The 24,331-nt window shown below is 36.5% G+C and overlaps 1 protein-coding gene across 6 annotated transcripts in view; it reads left to right on the top strand.

The window, feature by feature from the left end:
* The window catches only part of PCDH11X (protocadherin 11 X-linked), a 904,836-nt gene that overhangs the window by 571,246 nt on the left and 309,259 nt on the right, over nucleotides 1-24,331 (top strand). For all 6 annotated transcript variants that reach the window (XM_061136650.1, XM_061136649.1, XM_061136648.1 and 3 more), the window contains one exon: nucleotides 16,761-16,959. In XM_061136650.1, coding sequence (XP_060992633.1) covers nucleotides 16,761-16,959 — 199 coding nt within the window. The remainder of the gene's footprint in view (nucleotides 1-16,760; nucleotides 16,960-24,331) is intronic.

Here is a 24,331-nt window from a genome sequence, read left to right as displayed (position 1 = left end):
GAACTGAATGAGTCCTTAAGCCACAGACACAGAGGAGTGGGAGTAGGGGATGGCAAATTCTGCTTTCCATTTGTATATTCACTATGAGTTGCCTTCATTTATTGGTCTCTACATATCAAGGTAGGAGGTGGGATTAAATAGAATATTGTTGCAAAAGGAATTGTCTACTGTATAAAAAATATAAAATAATGATTTTCTAGAATTTTCCTAGTTAAGGTACAGTCTGACGTTATAATCCCACTATTGTAATGGGCCTAACTTAGTTAAAATGTCCAACAAAATGTCTATTCAAAAATATTCAGCAAAGTTAAGCAGGACTCCTTGTTTTTCTTTGTTTTTTATCCCTGAAATTGTAGTCAAGGGATTACAAAACTCAACATCAGAGTTCTCCTTTAGATCTATTTAATCAGAATATTTGAAGGTTGGAGCCTAGGAATCTGTGTTATTGATGCATCAACTATGTGATTTGTATGCATCTGGTGTTTTCAGAACCACAGAATAGCTGGTTGCATTAGCTACCTAGCAATTTTACCAAAATCACATACCTTCTTCTCCCTAATTCCCAAATACAATGAAAGGCAACAAAAGTAATATTAAAATAGGTCCAAACAAACAATGTATTTAAGCTAAATATATAAGGATTTGAGGGTTTGGTGTTAGGAGACAAAACATATATTTCTTTAGCTTCTTTTCCATCCTCAGTTTAGATATACTTTAGAAATATGTGTATATAACATTTTAAAAGCAATGAAAAGGATAGTGCCATATCAATTTTGTCCTGGGACAGTAGCTTATTTTATTATTTTTTTTCCAACATTTTAGCTTGAAGATCACTTTGAGGTTATTTTTAATACCAGTTGTGTGTGTGTGTGTATGACTGTGGTAGATGAAATTAAGGGTGTTCTTGTTTGTGTATAAAATAGAGGGAGGTCTGCTTTTAGAAAAATACATCTGTATGAAGAGTTGCACAATAAAAAATGTAGTAGTGTTGCAGGAAGGGGACCCCTTCCAGGGCCCGAAACTGGGCTCTTGTCTAACACTCGGAAATGAATTGTCCGAGGAGACACATGCTGACAAAGCAAGAGATTTTATTGGGAAAGGGCACCCGGGTGGAGAGCAGGAGGGTAAGGGAACCCAGGAGAACTGCTCTGCCACGTGGCTCGCAGTCTTGGGTTTTATGGTGATGGGATTAGTTTCCGGGTGGTCTTTGGCCAATCATTCTAATTCAGAGTCTTTCCTGGTGGCGCACGCATTGCTCAGCCAAGATGGATGCTAGCAAGAGGGATTCTGGGAAGTGGACGGACAGGTAGTGTCTCCTCTCGATCTTTTCCGAACTCTTCTGGCTGGTGGTGGCCTATTAGTTCCGTATTCCTTATCAGGATCTCCTGCCATAAAACAACTCATGCAAATAGTTACTATGGTGCCTGGCCAGGGTGGGCGGTTTCAATCAGTGTGCTTCCCATAACAGTAGTACTATAGATACTGATACTTTGCAATTCTTTCTACCCTCAATTATATTCAACCCTACATTGCTTATTGTTACCTTCCATCACTGACAATTGTTGCTGGAAAATGGAGCTGTTTTAATTTACTCTTTGGAGAAGGAAATGGCAACCCACTCCAGTATTCTTGCTTGGAGAATCCCAGGGATGGTGTAGGCTGGTGGGCTGCCTTCTATAGGGTCGCACAGAGCCGGACATGACTGAAGCGACTTAGCAGCAGCAGCAATTTACTCTTTGATTACCAATGGGAATTATAGAACTCTATAATTATATAATAGAACTCTATAATTATATAATATATTATATATATATATATATTTAAATAACAAGAGTTCAAAGGAGATATTAGTCTTTTAATCTCGTGTTAATTTCCAGGATGTGACCTATTTCATATGAGTAGCAGTTATTTTTGATGTGTTCTGATAAGTGGTAGGTAAAGAAGATGAAGCTCAACATGTTTTATGTACATTTGAAAGGGGCTAAAACAAACAGGTTACCAGTGTTTGTATTTGGTTGAGTGTGTAATTTTCTCGGTTCTATCTCACTGCAGCAAAAATCTGAAGCGATGGATGAATTGGTGTTACAGCTCAGTTTTATTAGGAAAAACAGAGGCTAGTACACCCTCAAGGAGTGAGGGCGGGCTGACCCAAAGGATGCAAAAAAGAGAGGCTTTGATCATTCCAGGCTTTCCCCTTTTATATATTTGTCTCCTTCCCCTTGAGTCTGCATTATGTAAATTGGGCTAGCCAGGAGGGCTGTTTGTTTTACCTGAGGTCCTCACTCTGATCCTCAGACCTTCCTTTGTTCTATTTTTGTGGGCTTTCCCCTTCTTTGTCTTTTAGCCACCGCCATTCTGGACTCATTTTTCCTAGTCTAACTACTTAACAGTATAACACATGAAAAACTATGTTTACCATGCTAGATGATTCAATTTTATTAGGAAAACTTTCTAGTTTATCATTAGCTTTAAACTGGTATTTGATTACAGTCACATAGTTTCTTGTTGTGACTTCTACTAACATTAAACAAAAGAATACTTTCCTCCAAGTGTTTATACAATTAATGACAATGCCAGGTTTTTCCACCTTTCTCTGTATACTGCAAAATGATACCAACCTATATAGTTCAAGTCAGAAACCATCTATTGCTTGAATGACATTTGGTTTGTTTAAAATGTATTAATTAAGCAGACATGTTGTGTAACTATGACAATGGTAGAGTTATTTTGCAAATATAAAAGTCACATCAGAGACACAGCACCATTCAAAACAAGACTTGTGGTTTCTTTCTTAGAAACACATTTTCAAACAATTTAACAACTGAAAATATTAAATATAGACTAATATTATGAAAAATGATTCCTTGTATCATATGTGATCTATAAAGCCATCATCTCCTAAACCTATGTACTCACTAACAGTAAAGTCTTAAATACTTAAAATCTGACTTTGTTAATATGTAAATAACTTCCATGGGCAAAAAGGTAAACAGTTAGCAAAATGGGAAATTGTTTGGAAATAATGTGTCAGGAAAGAAGAAATTTTCCTTTACTCTTCTAGGTTCTTCTAGGTAGTCTAAGAATTAAATTGTTATGAGACAGATTAACAGAAAAAAATCACACAAACACTTGCTAACATGTTGTCAAGTAAAATGATTCACAACATAAGAGTTGCAAATTAAATTTTATTTGGGGCAAAATGACGACTGTAAACCAGGAGACAGCATCTCAGATAGTTCTGAGAGACTCCTCTGAAGAGGTAGTTGTTGTTGTTCAGTGGCTAAGTCCTGTATGACTCTTTGTGACCCCATGGACTGCAGCATGCCAGTCTTCTTTGTCCTTCACTATCTCCCAGAGTTTGCTCTAATTCATATCCATTGAGGCAGTGAAGCCAGCCAACCATCCCATCATCTGTCACCAATTTCTCCTCTTGCCCTCAATCTTCCCCAGCATTAGGATCTTTTCCAATGAGTTGGCTCTTCGTATCAGGTGGCCAAAATATTGGAGCTTCAGCTTCAGCGTCAGTCCTTCCAATGCATATTCAGGACTGATTTCCTTTAAGATTGATTGGTTTGATCTCCTTGCTGTCCAAGAAACTCTCAAGAATCTTTTCCAGCACCACACTTCTAAAGCTTCAGTTCTTCAGTGATCAGCCTTTTCTATGGTCCAACTCTTACATCCATACATGACTACTGAAAAAAATATAGCTTTGTCTATATGGACCTTTGTCAATAAAGTAATGTCTCTGCTTTTTAATATGTTATCTAGATTTGTCAGAGTTTTTCTTCCAAGGAGCGAGTGCCTTTTAATTTCATGGCTAAGTCACCATCCACATTGATTTTGGAGCCTAAGAAAATTAAATCTGTCGCTGTTTCCACTTTTTCCTCATCTATTTTTCATGAAGTGATGGAACCAGATGCCATGATCTTTGATTTTTAATGCTGAGTTGTAAGCCAGCTTTTTCACTCTCATCAAGAGACTCTTTTAGTTCTTCTTTGCTTTTTGCTGCCTATCTGAAGTTATTGATATTTCTCCTGGCAATCTTTATTCCAACTTGTGCTTCATCCAGCCTGCATGATGATCTCTGCATATAAGTTAAATAAACAGGGTGACAATATACAGCTTGATATACTCCTTTCCCAATTTTGAACCAACCCGTTGTTCTGTGTCTGATTCTAACTGTTGCTTCTTGACCTGCATACAGGTTTCTAGGAGGGAGGTAAGGTGGTCTTGTATTCCCATCTCATTCAGTCATTGAACTCTGCATTATTAAGAGTTTCTAGAGATTTAGTTATCTTTCTTCTCCAGTACAGTAGGGAGACACCCTTACAAATGGATGTTTTCCCTACAAATGGAAATATTTCCTATAAAAGGGTAACTGCTACTTGGTTTTCAGAGTTTTTCCCATGTCTGCTGTTTCTAAGAAAATGATCAGCTGAAAATAATTACTTTGCCAAGGAGACAAATTCTGCTTCTCTATAGATGCCAAACTAAGTTGGAGAATTTAGCTTGGAATAGGAGTATTACTACATGATGTTTAGCTATATTTAGAACACTGGAAGGTTTGTCATGTAGATGAATTACATTTATTCTATATATGTACGGTAGACAGATCTAGTAATAATTGGTGGGAATTTTTCCTTCTGTCAATATTTTTATTTCTGGCAGCTACCAAGAATTTTATTACATTCTGAGCTGAGGAATCAAATAATCAAAGAAGTTAAAGTTAAATATGAAAACAGTTCAGTTCAGTTCAGTCACTCAGTCATGTCCGACTCTTTGCAACCCCATAAATCAAAGCATGCCAGGCCTCCCTGTCCATCACAAACTCTTGGAGTTTACTCAAACTCATGCCCATCGAGTTGGTGAAGCCATCCAGCCATTTCATCCTCTGTCGTCCCCTTCTCCTCCTGCCCCCAATCCCTCCAAGCATCAGGGTCTTTTCCAATGAGTCAACCCTTCACATGAGGTGGCCAAAGTATTGGAGTTTCAGCTTCAGCATCAGTCCTTCCAATGAACACCCAGGACTGATCTCCTTCAGGATGGACTGGTTGGATCTCCTTGCAGTCCAAGCGACTCTCAAGAGTCTTCTCCAAAACCACAGTTCAAAAGCATCAATTCTTCAGCACTCAGCTTTCTTCACAGTCCAACTCTCACATCTATACATGACCACTGGAAAAACAATAGCCTTGACCAGATAGACCTTTGTTGGCAAAGTCTCTGCTTTTTAATATGCTGTCTAGGTTGGTCATAACTTTCCTTCCAAGGAGTAAACATCTTTTAATTTCATAGCTGCAGTCACCATCTGCAGTGATTTTGGAGCCCCCAAAAATAAAGTCTGACACTGTTTTCACTGTCTTCCCATCTATTTCCCATGAGGTGATGGGACCAGATGCCGTGATCTTAGTTTTCTGAATGTTAAGCTTTAAGCCAACTTTTTCACCCTCCCCTTTCACTTTCATCAAGAGGCTCTTTAGTTCCTCTTCACTTTCTGCCATAAGGGTGGTGTCATCTGCATATCTGAGGTTATTGATATTTCTCCTGACAATCTTGATTCCAGCTTGTGTATCTTCCAGCCCAGCATTTCTCATGATGTACTCTGCATATAAGTTAAATAAGCAGGGTGACAATATACAGCTTTGACATATTTCTTTTCCTATTTGGAACCAGTCTGTTGTTCCATGCCCAGTTCTAACTGTTGCTTCCTGACCTGAATACACGTTTCTCAAGAGGCAGGTCTGGTATTCCCATCTCATTCAGAATTTTCCACATTTTATTGTGATCCACACGGTCGAAGGCTTTGGCATAGTCAATAAAGCAGAAATAGATGTTTTTCTGGAACTCTCTTGCTTTTTCGATGATCCAGCAGTTATTGGCAATTTGATCTCTGGTTCCTCTGCCTTTTCTAAAACCAGCTTGAATATCTGGAAGTTCTCGGTTCACATATTGCTGAAGCCTGGCTTGGAGAATTTTGAACATTACTTTACTAGCGGGTGAGGTGAGTACAATTGTGCGGTAGTTTGAGCATTCTTTGGAATTGCCTTTCTTAGGGATTGAAATGAAAACGGACCTTTTCCAGTCCTGTGGCCACTGCTGAGTTTTCCAAATTTGCTGACAATTGAGTGCAGCACTTTCATAGCATCATCTTTCAGGAATAGAAATAGCTTAACTGGAATTCCATCACATCCACTAGCTTTGTTCGTAGTGATGCTTTCTAAGGCCCACCTAACTTCACATTCCAGGATGTCTGGCTCTAGGTGAGTGATCACACCATCGTGATTATCTGGGTCATGAAGATCTTTTTTGTATTTCTGTATTTTCTTGCCACCTCTTCTTAATATCTTCTCCTTCTGTTAGGTCCATACCATCTCTGTCCTTTATTGAACCCATCTTTGCATGAAATGTTCACTTGGTATCTCCAATTTTCTGGAAGAGATCTCTAGTCTTTCCCATTCTGCTGTTTTCTATTTATTTGCATTGATGCTGAGGAAGGCTTTCTTATCTCTCCAGGCTATTCTTTAGAAATCTACATTCAAATGGGAATATCTTTCCTTTTCTCCTTTGCTTTTTGCTTCTCTTCCTTGCACAGCTATTTTTAAGGCCTCCTCAGACAACCTTTTTGCTTTTTTGCATTTCTTTTCCATGCGGATGGTCTTGATCCCTGTCTCCTGTACAATGTCATGAACCTCTGTCCATAGTTCATCAGGCTCTCTGTCTATCAGATCTAGTCCCTTAAATATATTTCTCACTTCCGCTGTATATTCATAAGGGATTTGATTTAGGTCATACCTGAATGGTCTAGTGGTTATCCTTACTCTCTTCAATTTAAGTCTGAATTTGCCAATAAAGAGTTCATGATCTGAGCCACAGTCAGCTCCAGGTCTTGTTTTTGCTGACTGTTTAGAGCTTGTCCATGTTTGGCTGCAAAGAATATAATCAATCTGGTTTCAATGTTAACCATCCAGTGATGTCCATGTGTAGAGTCTTCTCTTGTGTTGTTGGAAGAGGGTGTTTGCTATGACCAGTGCATTCTCTTGGCAAAACTATATTAGCCTTTGCCCTGCTTCATTCCGTACACCAAGGACAAATTTGCCTGTTATTCCAGGTGTTTCTTGACTTCCTACTTTTCATTCCAGTCCCCTATAATGAAAAGAACATTTTTATTGGTTGTTAGTTCTAAAAGGTTTTGTCGGTCTTCATAGAACTGTTCAACTTCGGCTTCTTCAGCGTTACTGGTTGGGGCATAGGCTTGGATTACTGTGATATTGAATGGTTTGCCTTGGAAACAAACAGAGATCATTCTGTCATTTTTGAGATTGCATCCAAGTACTGTATTTCAGACTCTTTTGTTGACTCTGATGGCTACTCCATTTCTTCTAAGGGATTCCTGCCTACAGTAGTAGATATAATGGTCATCTGAGTTAAACTCACCCATTCCAGTCCATTTTAGTTTGCTGATTCCTAGAATCAGCGACATTCTCTCTTGCCATCTCCTGTTTGACCAATTCCAATTTGCCTTGATTCATGGGCCTATCATTCCAGGTTCCTATGCAATATTGCTCTTGATAGCATCGGATCTTGCTTCTATCACCAGTCACATCCACAACTGAGTATTGTTTTTGCTTTGGCTCCATCCCTTCATTCTTTCTGGAATTATTTCTCCACTGATCTCCAGTAGCATATTGGGCACCTACCGACCTGGGGAGTTTCTCTTTCAGTATCCTATCATTTTGCCTTCTCATACTGTTCATGGAGTTCTCAAGGCAAGAATACTGAAGTGGTTTACCATTCCCTTCTCCAGTGGACCACATTATGTCAGACCTCTCCACCATGACCTGACCGTCTTGGGTGGCCCCACATGACATGGCTTAGTTTCATTGAGTTAGACAAGACTGTGGTCCTGTGATCAAGTTGGCTAGTTTTCTGTGATTATGTTTTTAGTGTGTCTGGCCTCTGATGCCCTCTCGCAACGCCTACCGTCTTACTTGGGTTTCTCTTACCTTGGGCGTGGGGCATCTCTTCATGACTGCTCCAGCAAAGCGCAGCCGCTGCTCCTTACCTTGGACGAGGAGTATCTCCTCACGGCTGCCCCTCCTGAATATGAAAACAGAATATAGTAAATATGATTCTGAGCAGTAACTTAGTGATAAATGTTTCAGCACATGCTTTTTGTTTTCTTTCTTAGTTCTTGGCACGATTGGATTTTTAGTAGTTTGAGGTTACCAGAGAGCAGCTTTTAGATAATGAATGCCTTATAATGATTTCTATATTTAAGTGTAAGTTGCTAAATCTACATGAGGTTAGCACCAAAAACAAATTAAAGATATTGCATCTATTTTTTTTTTAAATTGATACTTGGGTTTTGTCTTTGACGCCATTGCAGTGGTCAGATTTCAACTTTAATATCTTGTTTTAATTTTTAAACACATGACAGCTTCAAAGCATGTTAGATTTCAGTGTGTTTCACTGATATTTTCATTGTTAGTCACACAATTGTAGTTTCTCAAACATTTGTAAATTTAAACTCACAAAACTCTGCCAATTGCCAATTTAACAGCTTTTCATGGTAACTATCTACAAATGGATTATTTTCATTTTGATTGAGCTGAAATGAATCATGACTCAAGGAAAGATGCCCTCATGAAATACCATGTAGTCTCCTAACCATCAAATGAATGTCTGGCCAATTTGCCAACAAATTTTAAAAAAGTAAAATAAATTTTAAAAAAAAGCAAAAGCCATAAAAAATTCATGGCAAAATGGAGCCAAGAGAAGTTTTGATTCTGGAGAAGATCATGAACTTTCTTCATATGCTAGTAATAAGTTATAGTATTGAAAAAATAAAAGTCTTGTAATAATTTCAGGAAAACAATATGAAAGGGAAAATGAGAAATGAGACAGAGCTTTCAAAATTTATGAAATGGAACAGTGTAAATACAATCAGGTGAACTGATCTCTCCTGCAATATAACTTGAGTTGGAAAAGTAGAAGGTTTATGACTACAAGTATAGGGTCAAATAGTAAGGGTTTACTATAAATTATGTCTTCTGGGTGTTTTCACACTGAGAATTATGAGCTACAAGTGAGATATGTGTGCTGACCATGTAATGCTGGTGAAAATTTCAAGTTGAATTTCTAACTAAGACATTTTCACATTTAAATTTATAATGTGTTGAGCAATTATAAATTCTTTTGCAAAGAGACAGGACCCATGGGAAAATGCAGACCACCTCTGACATCCAGAATTAAGCTATTGATTATTATAGAATATGGGAACTCAGAATCTTAAAATATGTTAAATAATTTGATAACAAGAATGTTTTATAAGTGAATCAAAAGCACCCCTACATATTGTAATCTTTAAAAAATAATAACCCTATCTATGATTACTCCTTTTAATCAGAGTTCTGGTGATGGCAGTGAATCTAAGGTAGAGTAGGTAATGGTATATTAGAATTGGAGTCAGGGGGAATGCAAGGTTGCATGATTAGTTTGAAAACTTGACAGGTAATTCTAATGAGCTCTCTAGAACACAATACTCAAGTGTTCAATAATGAGAGTCACAGGGTGGCCTATCTGTGTGCAGCCTCTCTGCTGCCAGATTAACTTTTCTAAAATGCCATTTACATCATGTTATGGAGATGTAACAATATTCACCTGATGTTTGATGTAGAATTATGCCTTCGTGAAGTATAATGGACACAAGAATGTTGGGAATTTGATAGTTTGCCTGTAAATGATTCATCTAGGTGACATCAGTATTATTTCATACATTCTGGAATTTTTTATTGATTTGAGCTAAAAGCAAGGCATGTAGATTATAGATTAGATGGAGAAGCACTCTGATTTTTCTCTTACTTGCAGAAAATAATTAGCCTTTCATTACAGACATTTATTCATGAATAATCCAGGATTTATTTCCATCCCATAAAGTCACTATTCCAGTCAATAGATTGTTTTAATTTGAATGCCACAGCTTCCTAGAAGGGTGGCAGAGAGACAAATTATGACATGGTCATTAATGTAATAGCTCTTTTATATTGCATAGCAATCATTTTCAACACTTGAAAAAGAGGAATTATTTATTCTTTTCCTTGAGAGACCTAAGGGATGATTTTCATGAAATAGTTAATATTACTAAATATATTGAATAAGAAAAAAATACCTCTGTATTTTAAACACGTCTGTATTACAAATCTAAGCAGAAAAGTGTCATCAGAGATTAAGGATTCATCCATTTAAAAGTAAAGGACAAATGAGTTACACCCAGTTGCCACAATTTAATACAAAGGGTTCATAAATGGCTGTTTGTGTGTGTTAGTCGCTCAGTCGTGTCCGACTCTTTGTGATCCCACAGACTGTAGCCCGCCAGGCTTCTCTGTCCATGGACTTCTCCAAGCAAGAGTACTGTACTGGATTGCCATTCCTTTCTCGAGAGGATCTTCCTGACCCAGGGATTGAACCTCAGTCTCCTGCATCGCAGACAGATTCATTACCATTTGAGCTACAGGGAAGTCCTAAGTTCATATAATTATTTTGTGTTCAGTTCTATCTAGAAGTGTCACAAATTGCAAAATGCAAGCTTAAGTAGAAACCATTAAAGTAACCCTAGAAAAAAGTAGGTAACTGTTTTTTTCCCATTAAAAGCTAAATTTTCAGGAGCTTTTTGAAAACAATTCCTTAAAAGTTAAATTCTAACAATTTCACTTAAGGAAGTATTTCATGGAAATTTAATACAAAGATGGACAACTTAATCACACATGTGCCGATAAAGAGCCTCTTGCGAATTCACTAAATAAATAGAATATAACATTTAATCAAAGCTATTTGACTGCTTTCTACAGATTATAGAAATGTTAAAAAAATGTTTTAGACTGTAAACTTTGTAACTGTGAAAAAAAATCCTCAATATACTTTTGAACTTCAGACTATTTTTAAAATAATATGGCACCATTAATGACCAAACAACATACCTTGGACTCCACTTGAGGCATTCCAATACTTGTTAAAATTAATATAGACGAGGGAGTTTATTTACATGATTATTTGAAATCTCAAAGGTGTATATGTAATAATGTCACATATAAAAACTGCATTTCAGGATGCTACTGTTTGCATTTTATGAGCATTCAGGAAGGGACAAAAAACAGTTGCATTCACTAAGGGATTCCGTACCAACCCATTTAGTCCCCCGATTTTACCCTTCCAGTCCTCAGATGCTCAGCTGTGTCTGACTCGTTGCTACCCCATGGACTATAGCCTTAGAGGGATTCAATTTATGAGCATCAAGAGCATTAGAGATCAGTATGTGACACCGGTAAATACAGATTCACTCTAGAACATTCCTTTGTGAGGAATTTTAGTTGTTACTAGTTACAGGTGTCATAGGATGAGATATCTTTTTGACTTAAATTCTTTTTTTTTTTTTTCTGTGTAGTTAAGAGAAAATAAAATTATATTTCTCTTACATCAGGAAGTAATATATAGCCTCTACTTTTATCATTTGATAGAAATTTACTTTCTATTCACTGACAATTATTGACTAAAAGATGGCGCATAATCTGAGAACGGCGAGTTAAGTTTTATTTGGGTCAAATGAGTACTGAAGCCCAGGAGACAACACCTCATAGCTCTGAGAGACTGCTCCAAAGAAGGAGAGGGGGAAGGTCAATATATAATATTTTGGTGAAGGGGAAGTTCAAGGAAATCAAGCACTTTACAGAAGCTTTTCTGCAGTCGCCAGGAGCTGATGTCATCATGAAGGGATTTACTGATTTTTTTAGATCTGAGGAGATGCAAGGATTGGGAAAAACATCTGCTTCATTGACTACACTAAAGCCTTTGACCATGTTGGAGTTGGAGTTGTTGGTCAGTCGTGTCCGACTCTTTGAGACGCCATGGACTGCAGCACCCCAGGCTTCCCTGTCCATCACCAACTCCCAGACCATACTCAAACTCATGTCCATTGAGTCAGTGATGCCATCCAACAACCTGATCCTCTGTCGTCCCCTTCTCCTCCCTCCTTCAAACTTTCCCAGCATCAGGGTCTTTTCTAGTGAGTCAGTTATTCACATCAGGTGGCCAAAATGTTGGAGTTTCAGCTTCAGCATCAGTCCTTCCAATGAATATCAGGACTGATTTCCTTTAAGATTGACTAATTGGATCTTCTTGCAGGCCAAGGGACTGTCAAGAGCCTCTTCCAACACCACAGTTCAAAAGCATCAATTCTTCAGTGCTCAGCTTTCTTTATAGTCCAACTCTCACATCCATACATGACTACTGGAAAAACCATAGCCTTGACTAGGCAGACCTTTGTTGGCAAAGTAATGTCTTTGTTTTTTAATATACTGTCTAGGTTTGTCATAGCTTTTCTTCCAGGGAGCAAGCATCTTTTAATTTCATGGCTGCAGTCATCATCGGCAGTGATTTTGGAGCCCCCAAAATAGTCTGTCACTGTTTCCATTGTTTCCCCATCTATTTGCCATGAAGTGATGGGACTACCTGCCATGAACTTCATTTGTTGAATGTTAAGATTTAAGCCAGCTTTTTCATTCTCCTCTTTCACCTTCATCAAGAGGCTTTTTAGTTCCTCTTCACTTTCTGCCATAAAGGTGGTGTCATCTGCATATCCAAGGTTATTGATATTTCTCCCAGAAATCTTGATTCCAGTTAGTGCTTCATCCAGCCTAGCATTTCACATGATGTACTCTGCATATAAGTTAAATAAGCAGGGTGACAATATGCAGACTTGATGTACTCCTTTCCCAATTTGGAACCAGTCTGTTATTCCATGTCCGGTTCTAGGTGTTGCTTCTTGACCTCGCTATTTGGATCACAAAAAACTGTGGAAAATTCTTACAGTAATGGAAAAACCAGACCACCTTACCTGCCTACTGTGAAACCTATTTGCAGGTCAAGAAGCAACACTTAGAACCGGACATGGAACAACCTACTGGTTCAAAATTGGGAAAGGAGTACATCAAGATTGTATATTGTGACTCTGCTTATTTAACTTATATGCAGAGTACATCATGAGAACTGGTGGGCTGGATGAAGCACAATCTGGAATCAAGATTGCTGGGAGAAATATCAATAACCTCAGATATGCAGATGACACCATCCTTATGGCAGAAAGTGAAGAGGAACTAAAAATCCTCTTAATGAAGGTGAAAGAGGAGAATGAAAAAGTTGGCTTAAATCTCAATATTCAACAAATGAAGATCTTGGCATCTGGTCCCATTACTTCATGGCAAATAGATGGAGAAACAATGGAAACAGTGACAGGCTTCCTTTTCTTGGGTTCCAAAATCACTGCAGATGGTGACAGCAGCCATGAAATTAGAAGACACTTGCTCCTTGAAAGGAAAGCTATGACAAACTTAGACAACATATTAAAAAAACAGACACATTACTTTATCTACAAATGTCCGTTTAGTCAAGCCTATGTTTTTTCCAGGAGTCATGTATGGATTTGAGAGTTGGACCATAAAGAAGGCTGAGCAGTGAAGAATTGATGCTTTTTCATTGTGGTGTTGGAGAAGCTTCTTGAGAGTCCCTTGGACTGCAAAGAGATCAAATCAGTCAATTCTAAAGGAAATCAGTCCTGAATATTCGTTGGAAGGACTGATGCTGAGATGAAGCTCCAATACTTTGGCCATCTGATGCAAAGAGTCAACTCACTAGAAAAGACCCTGATGCTGGGAAAGATTGAAGGCAGAGGAGACAGGGATGACAGAGGATGAGATGATTGGATGGCATCACCAACTCAAAGGACATGAGTTTGAGCAAGCTTCAGGACATGTTGAAGGACAGGGAAGCCTGGCATGCTGCAGTCCATGGGGTTGTAAAGAGTCAGCCATGACTGAACGACTCAACAGCAACAACAACAACAACATGGATTGGGATCATAAAATCAATTTCTGAAAATATGTATTTACCTAAAGACCTGTTCCACCAGACTCCTTGGAGCACAGAGTGCCTCACTCTACACCCTGAATTCCCCCAGGGGGTATTGAAGGTAAACAGCTGAAGCAGCACAGGTTCAATCTCCGTTTAGGCAGATGGCAAATGCCCTTGTGGTGGTTGTTCATTTTCTGACACATGCTTTTTTAGTTGACAGGGAAGTGCCAATTTGTAGCTGACACATTTTTAATTCTGTTAGGGTGTATGACTCCATGGGCTTCCCTGGTGGCTCAGTGGTAAATAATCCAACTACCAATGAAGGAGACTTGAGTTCATTCCCTGGGTCAGGAAGATCTCCTGGAGAAGGAAATGGCAACCCACTCTGTATAATTGCCTTGTAAATTCCATGGACAGAGAAATCTGGTGGGCTACAGTACTGGTTTTACAAGAATTGGACACACTTAGTGACTAAACAATATGACTCCATGCTTAACTAACACGTGTTAAAAACTCTAGATTCATTTATTTTTGTCAGCAGTAATTATTTTCCTTTATAGATTCTATTTTCTAGGTCAAATGCTTTTAAAAAGTTAAATGATAAACTTGAAATATAAGACATACTTGAAATATATGGCTTGGTCTTAATAGAAAATTGAAATATCTCTTTTAGCAGTTATGAATTATGGTGATGCATGTGTATTAAGTGATTCAGTTGTGTCCGACTCTTTGAGACCCTATGGACTGTAATCACCACCAAGCTCCTCAGTCCATTGGATTCTCCAGGCAAGAACACTGGAGTGGGTTGCCATGCCTTCTTCCAGGGAATCTTCCTGACCCAGGGATCAAACCCATGTTTCTTTTGTCTCCTGCATTGGGAGGTGGGTTTTTTACCACTAGCACCACCAACTGTGAATTAGTCTCATGCTAAACTGGCTTATTTTATATACAGTGACTTTTTAATTTGTGTCTTAAGTATTATTTTGACATTCAATTATATACAATAACTATTTGTAGATAAATGTCTATAGTATAAAGTTGCATAAGCATAAATTGTAATATTTTACTTGAAGTAACTGAAAATATGTTAACAACTATAAATAATTTTTAGAATCAAATGAAGTTTAATCTATAACTAAATGATCTTATGGCTTCTTAGAGAAAAATGCAGCTTTGCTGGACTGACAAAATTAGCCCACTGTGTCCTCATATGGAAGAAGGGGAGAGGGAGGTATCTAGGGCTGGTTTTATAGGGACACTAATCCCATTAATGAGGGCCTCACCCTTGTAACCTAAGCACTTTGTAAAGATCCCACCTCCAAGTGCCATTATGCTGGGGATTAGTTTTTAACATATGAATTTTGAGAGGACACAAGCGTACAGTCTATAGCAATATCAGCCTCTGAAGAAATGGCTGACTATCAAGCCTGAACTTGTGACAGTATATGCATTCTTTCATGGAAATTCCTAGTACCTGATTACATGTACCCTTTGAGATGCATAAATTTCGTAATTATCTCTGAATTGCATCTTTCATGCTACTAGTAATTAAATCTTTTGGTTAATCTATTGTTACATAACAAATTGTCCCTGATCTTTGGAGCATAAAACAAAAACCAGTTGTACTTGACATTTTTTTAGGTCAGGAATTTAGATGGTACACAACAGAGATTTCTATCTCTGCTTTACAATGACTGATATCTCAAACATGTGGCTCAAATATCTGGAGATGGCTGGGATGGATGGTTCAAATGAGGCCATAAACTAAATGCCCAGAATGGATTCTTCACATATATATTTGGCACCTGAACTTGAATGGCTGGAGCAGCTTTGTCTTTCTGGGTATTGTATTTGTTACCTTTCTTTTTACATGGGCAGCTTGAACTTCCTCATGGTATGGCTGTCTCCCATTAGTCATACTTCTTTCAATTCAGCTGATTTTCTTGAATGAGTATTCTGAGGGAGCAAGGCACAAGCTACAAGGTTTGGTTACACAGGATTTATCCATATTCATTGTGGTAGAGGACTCCATAAAGATTTGAATGCCAAGAGGTGAGGTTTATTGTCAGGGCTATTTTGGAGAGTAACTACTACATATAGCAATTCTGCAAACAAAATCACTGCTACATCTGGTGAAGTTATCACACTACTGGATATCATGAACCAAATGCTTCAAATGCTTCACCTTTATATGTTGGCATGTGTATGTTTTTAATGTTCTGCTATATTTACCATCAGAGATGAAACCTATAGTTTGCTTCTATAATTATCACCTGTTATCCATACCATCTAATTATTTTTATTTTTAGAGTATAGAATCAATTTAAATAAATTCCAAATCAAAATATTTCCCCTAAGACTCTTGGAAAAGATGGCTTGTAACTTTAATTTGTAAGTCTACATGATTGAATAAATTTGTATTATTATTTATTGTTTCAGCTAGACAGAATCTTATAGATATAGCAATAACATTTTTTTTAATATTTATTCAGGCTTATTGTTCAAAAAATGAAATCTTGTCAAATTATAGTTAAATAAACCCATGTTCAAATGATTATCAGAATTTCCAATGTGCTTGAATGTCTACATGGGTGACAGCCTCTAGCTTTAGAACAAGTTGACTTTTATCCTGTAACTGGATGCGCCCTGCTTAAAAATGTAATAAAAGCAACTCTGCTGCCAGGTGAAGCCGGTTTGAACACAGAATGAACCATTTACAAAAGCCTGAAATTGTTCACAACTCAAGATAATGTTAATGTGACTTCACTAGACAGCTGAAATAATACATTTTCTAAATTGGATGCATTAAGCAATTAATCAGATCATAGCTGAAACCCTATAATTTTCTGTTTTCCTTTCAGTCCCAGCGGCGTGTCACATTTCACCTACCAGAAGGCTCTCAAGAAAGCAACAGTGATGGTGGACTGGGAGACCATGATGCAGGCAGCCTTCCCAGCACATCCCATGCCCTGCCCCTTGGCTATCCTCAGGAGGAGTACTTTGATCATGCTGTAAACAACAACCGCACTGAAGGGGATGGCAACTCAGACCCTGAATCCAGTAAGTTGATACCTCCCGAGTCCTGAAGTTAAAGGGCTTATTGTGTTTGCAAGTAAAACAACTGTAACCATAATAACACTGGCCAATTTAAATGTGTTAGTAACACATTTTTAAAAGGTAGCAATACAAAATTAAGTGGAAGGCATATATGCAGCAGTTTATAATTTTTGAAATTTGTGATCATATCTACTTTGAAATTTGCTATGAAATCAAATAGTCACATTGTCTAGGCATAGATAGAACTTTTTATTTACCTATGCATATATCTATCTATCTATATCTATCTATCTATCTATACAAAACCAGACAGTTCATTTTATTTATTTATTTGTGTACAGAAATAATTTTATAATTAATATAAATTATTTTTAATTTTTAACAATGATAAGAACCATAGACAATTAATTCTTTTGAGGAAATGAGTGATCCTGACTCCAAGGTAGAAAAACTGGTCTGAGGTTTTCAGTAATGTATTGAAACCACATACCTTATGCCATGTTGCTGTTTAGAAAGATGTTCAGATTTAATCTTCAGATTGAAGGCATTAAAGGCTATATTTTGCACAGTTCAGAAATGTTGAACTCTTAAAAAGGATCATGAAGTTCATTAAATTATCTTGAACACGTATCTTGAAAATCCCTATATTTTCATAATTTTGGGAAATACAAAATTTTATAAGATTATACATATCTCAGGAGATTCTTGTATTTGAAGAATTATACTTTGCCTCAGATATGTTTTATATACATAAAATTGTATAGGTCCAAAAAAGTTTGCCATATATGTGATGTAGAAAGAAGAAAAAAGAGACCAAGTAACATATAAGATAAGTTAACATTAAACAGAAATTTTGAAAGGCATTTTTTTCGAGACCAGCTCAGCAAGCAGGGTTTCCTAAAGCACGATACGGCGAGAGAATGAGAAACAAGACACAATAATTCAGTGAAAAGAGAGGATCAGGGGACCAACACCGCTCCAATGTGAAGGTGCCGAAACCGAATCCAAGCCAGCTTTTTTATACTTTCAGCCATGAAGGAAAGAATATGAAGGGGGTTAAGCTATAACTCATGTGGCCTTCAGGGCCAAAAAACAAAGTGATCATTAACCACTGAGGAACTAAGAAACAGTAATCAATAACAAATAAATAACTCAGACTAATATTCTTATCTATAGATTTTCCACCAGATATGTAAAACATGTAACTCTGAGATGGCAGTTGAGAAACAGTCTGGTGTTGGTTTTCTGACCCCAGGATCATATTTTGTTTTCAAGACTATGAACTGTTCCCTCTGAATTTGTCCCAAGAGTCTCATGCTTTATAGCATCCTGTTTATCAATAATTATAAATCTCTTTTGTGGCCCTTGCTGGGGTCTGTTTTTACTTTTATTCTTCCTGTTTCCTAAAATTTTGAGCATTATGGATTGTATGGATATATAATTTAAGTAAACCTCTAGTTTTGAGAACAAAATGGTCTCCCTATCATTGTGTTTTAATCCGTATTTTCTAAACTAAAAAAAAAAAAAAAAAAAAGGAAATTATTGGTTAAACATCAGGATAATATCTAAGACTAAACATACATACTAAGAACCAGTGACAGTATAACAAACTTTTTTGCACTACAAAAGTAGACTGTAGCCCACCAGGCTCCTCCGTCCATAGAATTTTCCAGGAAAGAATACTTGAGTGGGTTGCCATTTCCTTCTCAAGGGGATCTTCCAGACCCAGGGATTAAACCCGGGTCTCCTGCATTGCAGGCAGACTGTTTACTGTATGGGCCACCAGGGGAGCCCCAACAAAAGTACATGCTGGCTATTAAAGATGTTTTTAATATGAACATTTTAGAGACATTTTAGACACAAAATTCAGAAAGTACTAAACATCTATCTCTATATTCAATTTTAAAGCAATTTATCAACATTCATTCTAAGGATGAAAAATTATTCTGTAATATACAATGCTGATCTACCTTTCATTTACTTATGTGTAACATGACATAATGACTTCTGGAGGAAATACATGGCTGTGACTGTATCTTCTGCTATAATGAACTCAGAGTCAATTTCTAATAAGAATATAGTAATAAGTAACAAATATGCATTAAGCAAAGGCTGTTCTTTATTACTTCATAGACTATTGTTTTAATTGTAGACCTACCACTACCTTGTAACAGAAGTATATAGATGAAATAAGCATCATTTTTATAAAATAGAACTGATTCTTTTGCATATTACATGCATTACTAAACACTTTTCTTAGAAGACTGTATAGCAATCATTAAAGAGTAAACTCAGAGGAAGCATCCACAGTATGGACATAACCCTGAAAAATATTTTCAAGCTGAATAAGACTAAGATGTTATATTATTGATAGTTAAAGGAGCATACCACATTGGCATGGGTTAGACTTTATTATAAGACATTTAAAATTAAGCATAGCTTAATTTATCTCAATTATACATATTAATAGGCAGTTGTTTAAAAACATTTCAATGAAGAGTTCTTTGCAGGAATTGATTTTATTAGTAGAGTGCAAGTATATACCTGAAACTGATATGATACTGTAAATCAACCATACTTAAAAAAAAAAGTGTAACTGTTAGTAAAAATCTATGAACTGACATATTTGAGAGCTTTATTTTTAAAGCTTGTTTCTACCAGGGACTAAACATTTTTCTTCTTTCATCACATTGACACTATAATAATTTTGAATACTAAATATTTTGTTCATAATTACTCTATAGGATGAAGCAATGGAAAATTTCAAGTTAGTGAAGTACTTTATTATGCTTTATTTTAAAGTTGCAATGGCTGTAGGCAATACTAATGATACTACAAATGATATATTTTTGCTACTTATTATTTTAATAAACTATATAATGGGTATAGATAATTAAAATGAATATTCATTTCTGTATAATTGTGACAATATTTATGTCTTAATGTTTAAAATTTATTTTTGCTCTGAGTCATATTAGCTACCTAGTCTACCGATGAAACAGAAATTTCCCTCTAAATCATGTTCTAAGAGAATGTTGTTCATTTTCGACAATAAAGGACCATAATATAAGTGCAGAAGCATATTTCACTTTAAATGAAGTCTATTATCTTAATATGGCATATTAGTGAGATTTTTAGCATATACATGTACGTTTTGCTTTGATTTAAGGGAAAAAAACAGCTGATGACAAAATTTGCCATAGCAAAATCATCTCTTTAGGCTAATACAGATAGTAAGGTACTTTAATTCTTCAAAAAGAAGCTCTATAGCTCTGAAATAGTACATAATAATGGGTTTTGTGATATGCAGCAGATGCCAATAAAGTGTGCAGTGTTAGTCAATAGCACTACAAATAAGAATGTAAACTGTTAGAGGAAATAAATGCTGTCCTTAAGCAATAGAATTAATTTATGCAGTTCTCATTTCATATTTTGAAATGCATCACATCCTCAATCTGCTTTCTTTTCTACTAATGAATTGCCCAAAATAGTAAATAGATCTGAAAATTCTCTGTAAGTTCACAAAAACAAATAGAATTATAACTTTTATGAATAAGATTTTCTCCAAAATTTGCAAGAGGGATTTATTAATACCATTTTAAAATATACTTTCGAGGTTGATAAAAATCTGCTAATTAGATGAAGAAATTATGTGATCTATTCTCTTGAGTCTTTTGCCAAAAATACTAACTTATCTTTTTTTAAAAGTAAATTTCTTTTTTTAATTAAAAATATAAAACATTCGACTTCATTTCAAATTCTCCTTTTAAGATATGCTTAATTTCACATAATTTCCATAATGTGATATTTCAATATGATTTCCAACAGCTAAAAGTGCACACATAGAACACTATCTAGGCAAAGTAACTTTTGAACATATTCCCTAACCAAAAGATATCAGACAATCATTAATAAAATAAAATCAGATTCTCTTTTTTTCATCTTAAACAATTAAGAAGTATGATGACGTCTCAGGTTGCTATCTTAATATTTCAGTTTTCCCTTCAGTGTATCAACTCTTATTTTCCTTTTTAGTAGAAAGGCAGATTGAGGGAAGAGGTAGAAATGTGAGCCGAAATGTAAAGAGAGTATGCCTTATCCATACTACTCAGTATCTGTAGATAGGGGCAGAGCATGATGACGTGAACAAGCAAGGGACTCTGGTCTTCCCTCCTCACACTGGCCTGAGGGGTAGATTTTAATTTTTATATAGAATAATTCTGCATAGCCTTTCACTTGAAAACAGTGTTCTGCCCCCATCCTTTCCTTCCATCCTGTGCATGTGTGCTAAGTTGCTTCAGCCGTGTCTCACTCTTTGCGATGCTATGAACTGTAACCTGCCAGGCTCCTCTGTCCATGGGGATTCTCCAGGCAAGAATACTAGAGTAGGTTGCCATGCCCTTCCCCAGGGGATCTTCCCAACCCTGGGACTGAACCCATGTCTCCTGTGGCTCTTATATTGTAGGTGGATTCTTTTCTTTTTAATTATTTAATTTTCAAAATTAATCAATATATTTTAATTGGAGGCTAATTAACTTATAATATCTCAGTGATTTTTGCCATACACTGACATGAATCAGCCACTGGTACACATGTGTCCCCAGGCCCGAACTCCTCTCCTACCTCCCTCCCCACCCCCATCCCCCTAGGATGTCCCAGTGCACTGACTTTGAGTGTCCTGTTTCATGCATCAAATTTGGACTGATCGTCTATTTCACAAATGGTAAATATACATATTTCAATGATATTCTCTCAAATCATCCACTCTTGCCTTCTCCCACAGAGTCCAAAAGTCTGCTTTTTACATCTGTGCCTCTTTTGCTGTCTCACATATGAGGTCATTATTACCATCTTTCTAAATTCCATATATATGTGTTAATATACTGTATTGGTGTTTTTCTTTCTGACTTACTTCACTCTGTATTATAGGCTCCAGTTTTGTCCACCTCATTATAACTGATTCAAATGCATTATTTTTAATAGCTGAGTAATATTCCATGGTGTACATGTATTACAGCTTTCCTATCCATTTGTCTGCCGATGGACATCTAGGTTGCTTCCATGTCCTAGCTCTTGTACACAGTGCTGCGATGAACACTGCGGTACACGTGTCTCTTTCTACTCTTGTTTTCTCAGTGTGTATGCGCAGCAGTGGGATTCTGGGTTGTATGGCAATTCTATTTCCATTTTTTAAGGAATCTCCACACTGTACTCCATAGTGGCTGTACTAGTTTACATTCCCACCAACAGTGTAAGAGGTTTCCCTTTTCTCCACGCCCTCTTCAGCATTTATTGCTTGTAGACTTTTGGATAGCAGCCATTCTGACTGGTGTGAAATGGTACGTCATGCTGGTTTGGATTTGCATTTCTCTGATAATGTGTGATGTGTGATGTTGAGCATTTGTTAGCCATCTGTATGTCTTCTTTGCAAAAATGTCTGTTTAGTTCTTTGGCCTATTTTTTGATTGGGTCATTTATTTTTCTGGAATTGAGCAGCATGAGCTACTTGTATATTTTTGAGATTAATTCATTGTCACTTGCTTCGTTTGCTATTATTTTCTCCCATTCTGAAGGCTGTCTTTTTACCTTGCTGATAATTTCTTAATTTGCTTAAAAGCTTTTAAGTTTAATTAGGTCCCATTTGTTTATTTTTGCTTTTATTTCCATTAATCTGGGAGGTGGGTCATAGAGGACCCTGCTGTGATTTATGTCAGAGAGTGTTTTGCCTATGTTTTCCTCTAGCAGTTTTTTAGTTTCTGGTCTTACATTTAGATCTTTAATTCATTTTGAGTTTATTTTTGTGTATGGTGTTAGAAAGTATTCTAGTTTCATTCTTTTACAGGTGGTTTACAGGTGGTTGACCAGTTCCCAGCACCACTTGTTAAAGAGATTGTCTTTTTTCCATTGTATACTTTTGCCTTCTTTGTCAAAGATAAGGAGTTCATAGGTGAATGGATTTATCTCTGGATTTTCTATTTTGTTCCATTGATCTATATTTCTGTCTTTGTGCCAGTACCATACTGTCTTAATGACTATAGCTTTGTAGTATAGTCTGAAGTCAGGCAGGTTGATTCTTCCAGTTTCATTCTTCTTTTTCAAGAGTGCTTTGGCTATTCGAAGTTACCTGTATTTTTATACAAATTGTGAAATTATTTGCTCTAGTTCTGTGAGAAGTACTGTTGGTAGCTTGATAGGGATTGCATTGAATCTATAGATTGCTTTGTGTAGTATACTTATTTTCACTATATTGATTCTCTCAATCCATGAACATGGTATATTTTTTCATTTATTTGTGTCCTCTTTGATTTCTGTCATCAGTATTTTATAGTTTTCTATATATAGGTCTTTTGTTTCTTTAGGTAGATTTATTCCTAAGTATTTTATTCTTTACGTTGCAATGGTGAATGCAATTGTTTCCTTAACTTCTCTTTCTGTGTTCCCATTGTTAATGTATAGGAATGCAAGGGATTTCTGTGCGTTAATTTTATATCCTGCAACTTTACTATATTCAATGATTAGCTCTAGTAATTTTCTATGGTGTCTTTAGGATTTTCTATGTAGAGGATTATGCCATCTCCAAACAGTGAGTGTTTTTATTCTCCTTTTCCAACCTGGATTCCTCTTACTTCTTTTTCTTCTCTGATTGCTGTGGTTAATACTTCCAAAACTGTGTTGAATAGTAGTGCTGAGAGTGGGCACTTTGTTTTGTTCCTGAATTTAGGGGAAATGCTTTCAATCTTTCACCATTGAGGATAATGTTTGCTGTGGGTTTATTACATATGGCTTCTATTATGTTGAGTATGTTCCTTCTACACCTGCTTTCTGGAGGGTTTTTATCATAAATGGATGTTGAATTTTGTTAAAGGCTTTCTCTGCATCTATTGAGATACTCATATGGTTTTTATCTTTCAATTTGTTAATATGCTGTATCACATTGTTTGATTTGTGAATATTGAAGAATCTTTGCCTCCCTGAGATAAATCCCACTTGGGCATGATGTATGATCTTTTAAAAATGTTGTTGGATACTGTTTGCCAGAATTTTGTTGAGGATTTTTGCATTTATGTTAATCAGTGATATTGGTCTTTGTTTTCCTTTTTTGTGGTATCTTTGGTTTTCGTATTAGGGTGATGGTGGCCTCATAGAATGAGTTTGGGAGTTTATCTTCCTCTGAAACTTTTGGGAAGAGTTTGAGTAGGATAGGTGTTAGCTCTTCTTTAAATTTTTGGTAGAATTCAGCTGTGAAGTCTCCCAGTTCTGAGCTTTTTTTTTTGTTAGACAATTATTATTTTTTTCTTTTATTATGTTTCAATGTCCATGCTTGTGATGGGTCTGTTAAGATTTTCTATTTCTTCCTGGTTCAGTTTTGGAAGGC

This window comes from Dama dama, chromosome X (assembly GCF_033118175.1).
Source record: "Dama dama isolate Ldn47 chromosome X, ASM3311817v1, whole genome shotgun sequence".
Classification (NCBI taxonomy): Eukaryota; Metazoa; Chordata; class Mammalia; order Artiodactyla; family Cervidae; genus Dama; species Dama dama.
This window is presented reverse-complemented; position numbering and strand designations above follow the sequence as displayed.